The 8869-nt window shown below is 31.8% G+C and overlaps 1 protein-coding gene across 7 annotated transcripts; it reads left to right on the top strand.

The window, feature by feature from the left end:
• The first annotated feature begins 1326 nt into the window (after positions 1-1326).
• Positions 1327-5118, top strand: LOC111398747 (nuclear transcription factor Y subunit A-6-like). 7 transcript variants are annotated; one of them, XM_023025815.1, is made up of 6 exons: positions 1327-1783; positions 2881-3179; positions 3698-3810; positions 3918-3989; positions 4331-4489; positions 4578-5118. In XM_023025815.1, exons 1-6 carry the CDS (start codon positions 1710-1712, stop codon positions 4890-4892), a joined length of 1032 nt encoding a protein of 343 aa, XP_022881583.1. In that variant the 5' UTR covers positions 1327-1709; the 3' UTR covers positions 4893-5118. The 7 variants fall into 7 exon arrangements, with proteins under 7 accessions (XP_022881583.1, XP_022881582.1, XP_022881585.1 ...); XM_023025814.1 differs by having other exon boundaries at positions 1329-1783; positions 4319-4489; XM_023025817.1 differs by having other exon boundaries at positions 1332-1750; positions 2862-3179; positions 4319-4489.
• The last annotated feature ends 3751 nt before the right edge of the window (positions 5119-8869 follow it).

Below are 8869 nucleotides of genomic sequence, written 5' to 3'. Positions count from 1 at the left end.
TCTATTCCTATTCCAATTTCTACAATCTGATAAAACGTCAGGTTAACAGAGCAGCTTGATGATAATGTTAATAACGACGTTAAACTTAAACGTTGTGACATCTAAACCATAATTTTGTTGTTAACCACACGTCATTGGTGCAATCATTACAGCATCTTCTGATTAAATATTGCTTCAAGAATGTATATTTAATTCCGCTAATGAATTATTAATTAAATTTATCATTTACCATGTTTGATCTGGCAGTGATGGAGAACAATTAGAGAATAAGGGACTAAGAATAATTTTTTTCCTATCTACTTTTAGAAGGATGACTCATTGATTTATTGATAAGATCAAGTTAAACAATTATCAATGTTATTTAATTTAATTCATTTCATTTTCAATAGTTATTGAAAATTGATGATGTCGTGAAAAGGAAATCTTGTGTCACAATACAAACAAAAGTAATATGAATTATTAGATAATAGAAGTTGCAACTTTGATCAAATGCCTAAGGTGGGCATGAGTTATACTGTCCATCATGAACGTGACAACACCGACAGCAACATTCGGTGTTGCCACGTGCATCTGGTGTTGTCACACCCATGATTAGCATTATAACTCATGCCCACCTTGTACATTAGATCATTTTTTATAAAAGTTGATAAGTGTTTCAACTAAATCATACTTGTATAGTCCTATGAGTTTTTAGAAAAGGAAAAATACAAAAAAAGTTTGAAGGGTAGTGGATAAGCCTTTTTTAAGAAACCTTTCATTGAAGAAACCCTTTTCTTGAAAGGCATGTAAAGTGGAATTATATGAAAAAGATTGATCATATTTATTTAAACGAATATTTTTTCTTGAATTCAATTACATTTACCCAAGATAATTCAACATATCTCTGCTATCATATTTATAAAAGAAAATTCCTCCTTTTTAACATTTGAAGATATAAATGTGAGACACATAAGGATTGTTTGTTTGTAGAAATAACTAAATTAGTAGTTTACTTTGAAGAATATTTACTTTAATTTTCTACTGTTCAGTAATGTTCGTGATCCCATTTATTACACTTCATCCTGTTTTGCTACATTTTTTTTATATATCATGTCAATTCTTTATCTAAGTCTTCATTTGGCAAATTTTGTTAATGATTTATAAAAATAAATAATATTTATGGACGCGTTTATTGTTGATTAAATTTATAAATTGTGTGTCCAACCTATGCTAATTTTTTATGTATATTTCCTTCCTAAAGCTGACAGATCAGAGCATAACCATTTTGTATTCTTCTCTCCTTCCTTAATTTTTTCTCCATTTTATAATATTCTACACAGAATAAAGTTTTAACTTTTGAGTTTGGGAATGGTGGCATAATGGCATAACGCAACCATTTCTGTTAACAGCTTTTCACAATTAAAATAAGCAGACATCACAAGGCAATAATACTTATTAATTTTGGATTATTCTGTCCTAATCTTTTGTGGGTTCAGTTCAAAGGGGTTGTTAAAGTCTTTTAAAAACTCCTAATCCTAATTATTACTGGGATCTGAGAATATTTATCCAAAACACGATTTCTTAATCCAGAAGGGAACAAAAGAAGGTGGTGGTGGATATAGAGATGGATATGATAAAGTGTCTTGTTTTTTGTTGACTGTCATGATTTGTACTATTATGTTAATAAGTTAAATGATTAGAGGCATGGCATTTGTTCAAGAATATAGGAGATGCCCCAATCTCTCTTAGCAGCTCCATTCCTCCTCTACAGGTCTCTCTCTCTCTCTCGCTCTCCACATATAAGGTCACAACCTTCAAGTTTCAGTAATTATGTTTTATTTTTCCTTTTTCTTTAGAAATTACTTTAATGCTGAAACAGTGGAGTTATAGATATTATAACTAGTGTTATAGACAATGAAGTTTTATTTTGTGGGTATAGAAGGTTTTTTTGCTTCTGATCAGTCTGCCAAAGTTCATTTTTTTATCAAGTTACAGCAGTATCTCTGCTGGAGTTCCATTTTGTTTGTCGATTTCCGGATTAAGAAGTACTTTATGAGGTTCTATATATCACTGGGATACTCGTGGGAATAGATCGCGGCATTCTTCTGGTGCAAGGATTGGATTGCCATGTTTCAAGCCATAATATACATTAATGGCCTTTTCGGTAGTGAGGATTTGATAGTCCTTTACTATATATTAGAAATAAGCTAAAATCTTGTTTATTGCCTATCTATCTAACGGTGCATACCAAACATGGACGAAAAGGTTTAGAAATATGAATTTACGTTCTCTGAAATTCTAAAACAACTGAGTAATAGAATATACCTAATTGAGATGTACAAGTTTCAATAACCTTGAGTGAGATATAAGGCCGCCATTGAGTCTTTGGGCTTTCAACTCTGATTATACTACTATGGCAGTACCAGCCATGTCCAGTGATTATAGAATGTGGAGAGAAATAGGCTTACAGTTGATTATTAGGACTGTAACTTGACGAATTTTTTCTTAGTTAGCCCCTGATTGACAACAATTATTTTCTCACTCTTTATTCTTCATATTCATTTTCAACTACAAATTCATACAATAAAAATTTTTGCACAAAAAACCCAAAACTTTGCCCTTCATTTTACCCACTCATTCTCCTAAAAATCACTATTTGAAACTCTATTTCCCCAAATAATGGTTGTCAAATAGGAGCTTAGTTGGTTCGTTTGTTATTCTGGGAACTGTGGGTTTTCTGTTCTTGTTAAATGGTGCTGTTTTTATAAACAATGATTTGCAAAGATTCGCAGAGTTAGCTTTTCCACTCTTATCTATCTTGTCTTTTTGCCTATTTCTTAGTGCCTTAATGAGCAGTCAAGTTAGTGCTTTGAATTTTATAGTTATTCGATGCCATTATAGGATGCTAAACTCATCCACAACAGATCGAGATCAACAAACAGCAGATTCGCTGGCTACTTTCTTTCATAGACGCTCATCTCAGTGTCAATCCACCAGATCACAACAGTATTCTCTTTCCAAGGGTGAAGCAGCTGAGACGGAATCTGTAGAGGAATATTATTTCGACAAGAAGCAGTCAGAATGTCAATTTCATAAACTTGATTCCTTCTCAACTCTGTCAATTGGTCAATCTCCTTATGAAGTTGCTGCTATGGAAAGAGCCACCTACTCTTATATGCAAAATATTGCATGTCAAGCAGGTATTGATTTTCGTACATTTGACGTAGTTTACTAGTTTACCAAACTGTAATTCCTAGGAATATAATATTTAAAAGATTAAGATTTCTATATGAATTTTTGGTTTATCAATGAAGAGAAGGAAAAAAAAGGGAATTATTGCCCCTTGCATGACCTTTATTCTATGTTGCATCGTCCTATATCTTAGTGAACTTCAAGAATGTTTTGCGGATATTATTAAGAATTTACTCTCAACTCTTTCTGGTGTTATATAACAGCATTTTCCAGGATACTATCAGGTCATAGCAATTAATCTAACATCTTCTCTGATATATGTTCTTGATATGGCATGCCACTCTGTTTCTTATGACGTTTTCAATTACCATACACTGGTTCCGCCACCACAAAACTAATAATTACATTTCATGCTAGAACTTGGAAATTCTCAGTTTAGAAACAAGGTGGAATATTGAGCTTTTTGCACGGTACGGATTACTCTGTTTCATTGTCTATGGCTTACACCATGTTATCTTGCACCTAGATTGCCTTGAAACTCATAAGATGAAAGGGGAATATTGCATCAAGCCGTCTCTGCTGTATGGAAATGCAGATTACGTTGCTCATCAAGTTCAATGGGATCATAATCAGTCAATTGTTAGTTGCTGTTCTGTCACCAATTTTTTACCAAAGATTGTACCTTTACAAGAAAGAAAGCTGATTCTCAGTTGTTACAAGTTACATTCCACATTATTTTCTTGCAGGCTCACATATCCCATCCTTCGTCTGAATCTTACTTCAGCCAGCTTGTGGTTGCTTACAGTCCAAATGCTGTTGTAAGTGCTGACAGACTAAAGTTCATCGATTATACTCTCCACTCCGTAATGCAAATTTTATAGATTGGTTTGTTTTGCTCGTATTTGCATTTTTTCCACTTGCCTCTTGTGGAAAATTTCAGACAACAGATTTGCAGCTGAACTATGAACTGTTCTCTTTGAACCAAAGAAAATTGAATCTGGTTTCTCTGAATTTATTTTATTAAATGCAACAGATTAAAAGTTGAACAAGAAATTTGTTTTCTGCGGGCACAAGGGTCCTCTGAACTAGCTAAAGGATGGAATTTTTCTGTTTTTCTCTTATGAGACATATTTCGTATCTCAACCAGATTTATCCTCAGATGGTGGGGATCACCACACCTGCAAGAGTTGCTCTACCTCTTGATTGTAGGGAAAACACGCCCATTTACGTCAATGCAAAACAATACCGAGCCATCCTCAGGCGTCGACAAATCCGAGCCAAGCTTGAGGCTCAGAATAAGCTGGCCAAGTCAAGAAAGGTAATTGTAACTTCTGATCCTTCATTTTATTGCTCTACATAAAATTACATGTTTATATGCTATTAATTCTTGTCTTTCCCTGTTGCAGCCATATCTTCATGAATCGCGACATCTTCATGCATTAAAGAGGGCTAGGAGTTCTGGAGGGCGGTTTCTGAACGCAAAGAACACACAACAATCAAAGCCTTCATACAAAACATATGGTGAAAATCTCTCTTTAAAACAGTTCAGCAAAGACATATCAGAAGCTGAGATTCAGCACTCGGAAAGCAGCAGTTGGGGTGCTTCGCCTGCAAACTCTGATTTCTCGAGCATATTGAACAAGCACGACATTTTCCAACCACCTGACGACAGGCTTCAGTTATTTATCGATAAATGCGCACCAATCAGCACTGCAACTTGAGTTTGCACTCCGATGGAAAATCGGCAGTTCATCCTTGGCTATATCTTACTGCTTTTGTAGAACTTGAATCATCTTATTTGAATAACATGGGCTTCATCCTTGGCATTGTTATTTTGGGATCTGTAATTGGTTAAGCTTAGAGCTTGCAAATAAACAGAAAATCTTAACTGGTTATTGGTGTGAAATTCTTGGATTATATAAATAATCATCTTGTTTGTTTCCATAATTTTGGTAGGTATTGAAATTCTAACTTTTCCTTTGCTGTTCTCATTCTATTGTCTTCTGTGCGAAACATTAGTCCCTTGTAATTTCTAATGTCCTATTCAAATCCCCTTTCACTCTCACTCATGAAAAAGATTCCATATACAAAAATTTACGATGTTGCTATAAAACGAGCCTCACAAATATCCAGCTGAAGGTTAGAGTTCGAGCTCCTCCAGTGTTCTTAATGAGCTCGAAAGCTCTCCTATTGTCGAACTCGAAAGAGAGAAAGGGCATAAGCTTTATATAAATTTAGGATGAATTCTCGTATCTCTTTGTTTGCTCACTGGGCATTGTATAAGACACTTGGGGCGTTTCGTATGGTATAAATTTTGGCGTTGTCCCCAACTTGCTGTCTCCTTTTGGCTTTGATTAGATCATTTTTTTCTTCCGTCTTTCATATTTTTTGTGTTTGATATACTTATGGTATCTTCATATTACATTGAAATTTGGTCTTGCTGCTCGTATATATAAATTAACTATATGCAAACATATAGAGTATGAGGCATAATCGAATCTCCATAGTCATTCACTGTTAGCTGCTCAGATGACATTCAAAGAGGAAGAGACAGTGAGACAACTGTGCAGATTTGCAGGCTGCTCAATGAAGCATTTGGATGTTCATTATTGTCAAAGCCTTGTGCTTGTTTTGTTATTTTTTTCTAATAAATCGAGCTAGTTCGTTGTGTTCTAAACAAATTTATTTTGCCATCAATGTTTGAACAGCTTGTTAAAGCCTATGTTGTATATGAACAACTCATAATATCTTTGCCAAATGATTCATTCTGTGTTGATTTGTCTGGAGAAGTGCAAAAACAAATGTTGACTACGCTTGAAGTGGGTGAATAATGTAACACTCCAAGTTCTAGCAATTTGATACGTTATTAAACATGAATTTGTTAATGTGTTTAAAAAAAATACTTTAAATATAATGAGCAAATTCAATAAAAATTGACAACATTTGATGAAAGGAAATATTTAATTTATTAAAATATGTGGAACGTTTTGAGATCATATCTTTCATCAAAACATCAATAAAGCTTGCTCAACATGCACTAAAACTTAGAGTAATTAAAAATTATAATGTTACTTCAAAACAAATCAAATTCAACAAATAAGGTACTTCATGACGAGAATTCGTGGTCCAATGGCACATCCATCTATCTATCGCCATCCAACATTTTAATTTTTACCTGAAATTTGTAAATAAAGAATGATGAGTATAACAAATTATATTCAATGAGATGCTTGCTACTGCAAATTCAAATATAAAATTATGTATAAATTTTCTTACCAATATGAAATGAGAATTATCATTCCATAAAAATTGATAATTCTAGTAAGTGCTATAAAATAATGTGAAGACTAATTAATATTAGAAGGTATACCTTAAACAATATTATAATTTCTCTAGAAGGAACCCTGAACTGAAATAAATTGTAATTAAATTCTTACATAATAATGTATTTCAAAATATGTGGAAAAAAATGTCTAATAGTATTGAGCGCCTGACCTGAAGCTATTAAATAACAATTCTTGAATTGGTTAAAACACAGGATAAAATTGAAACTCCTTTAGAAACCTTTTACAAGTTTTAATAGGGATTTTAGCTAAATTTTTAATGAATGAAACAATAGTTAAATAATGAAAATCATGACAAACATATGTGCATGGCATTGATATTTATAGATAAAACTTAGAGTAGTTTGATTAAAATTATGATTATATCATAATCAATTAGTTATTATCCTAAATTATTAAATAATGACTAATTAATTAGCTCAATTTTTATTGAATAACACAGGTGAAATCAAATTTCACAATAGTCATATGACTTGTCGAAGTATGAATTGTTTTTCTAATTGATTAATACTTAGATTCTAACTAAATCATAAACAACTTAATTAATAATTAATCAAACTCTTATTCTTTTACTACTTTTGATTTTATCGGGAAAAAAGAAAGAAATAAATAAAGAAACTAATTGCTGACTACTATTGGATTGAAATTTGATTTAAATTAGGATTTAACCACCAAAAAGACTTGAAAATCCTACTTTCCAGGAGGAAACCAAACTAAACTAATAGGAGGAAATTAAATTGGGATGAAGTGACTTGTAAAACTATTTAATTAATTCCTAAAAAATCATTTGACGACAATTTCTCTTCGATTGCTCTAACTTGATTCGATCTTATCCAAATCGACTTCTTCTCACTCCTCATATACATAGTTAATTATGATCTATCAAGCGAGTACAATATTGTTATTGTAATTTAATCTAAATCAAAAACTAATATCATCAACTAGGCCTTTTTTTTTATTTGGCTCTAACTCAAGTTTAACTTATTCAAATTAATTATTATTATTATTATTATTATTATTATTATTATTATTATTATTATTATTATTATTATTTTTGGAATCCATAATTTGGAATTTATTGTGAGCTTCAAAATGGGCCCAATATTGATAGGATACTTTTAACTCACTCAATAATTAACTATTTTGCCCAATTAAATGAAAGTATAAAATTTAATACTTATTTCCACTTCGTCTCTCAACTATATATATATTTTGTGTGTGTGTGTGTGTGTGAAGCCTCGGTCAAATATATTGGAATTTATTGCACTTTTTGGCTTTTGTCAAATAAATTTCAGCTTTTCTCAAAATAAATTTTAGCATTTATTAAAATAAGAAGCCTTAACAATTTAGCACTGCATAAGGATAGGATGACATACAAGAATCGAGATCAATTTTGAACTCCAATCATGATTTAAATATCTATACTTGGACTTGAGAGACTATTGTGTTTGTCAAAACTCTAACACTGATAAGAACACTTGTGCAAAATACATTCCACTTAATACTGAAGTCCACGGTAAAGTACTTTTTATGCACTTATTTGAGCGATTATCTACTTAATTTGGGTAAATTATGTAAATTGTAGGACAATCCCAACCTGGACACAATTTATATGAAAAGAGGCCATTAGGAGCTTAATTGGAATTCATTTAAAGCAATTGAAGATTGACTGGATTGCAAGAGATGAATTGGAAATATTCATGAGGCATTCGGTATAAAATTCCTAAATTTTGGGAGTTAAATACGACATTTGGAAAGTTTGAGGATTAAATTGCAAACTTTGAAACTTGTCTCGGGCCAACTATTATGATTTTTGAATGAAGATAACTTAATTGCAAAATAAAAGAAAATGGAGGAATAAAGTAACACGGGTAAAGGAGTTCAATTGAAAAAGAAATTTGTTTCCTTTTATTTCTTAAACTATTTAGTAGAAATTGATTTTAAATCTTTAGTAGAAACCAATTTAAACTCTTTATTGGAAATTAAATTGAGTAAGGATTTCGCATAAAACTTTTTCTAAAAATACATACCTTAGTCCAACAATTAAAGGGGGCTTGTGGAGTTTCATTAGACACATATATTCAAGCCAAGGCTTGTGGATCATTGTACATATATTATTCAAACCAAAAGGAAGAAAAAAAATCAGGAAATCACTCAAGAGTTAGGGTTTCAAGGATTTTACAAGAGGTAGATTCTTTGTACAAGATCTTCATCTTTTTCACATTTTTCCGTAACATTCTGTGATGTACTTTAATTCTTTCTTGTATTTTTATTCTCCCATGATGTGTAATTAAGCATTTAGTTTGGATGAATGATTGTAGCCTTGTTTTGAACCTTAATTTTAATTAAAAAAT

The sequence above is a fragment of the Olea europaea genome, chromosome 8, assembly GCF_002742605.1.
Source record: "Olea europaea var. sylvestris chromosome 8, O_europaea_v1, whole genome shotgun sequence".
Taxonomy (NCBI): Eukaryota; Viridiplantae; Streptophyta; class Magnoliopsida; order Lamiales; family Oleaceae; genus Olea; species Olea europaea.
This window is presented reverse-complemented; position numbering and strand designations above follow the sequence as displayed.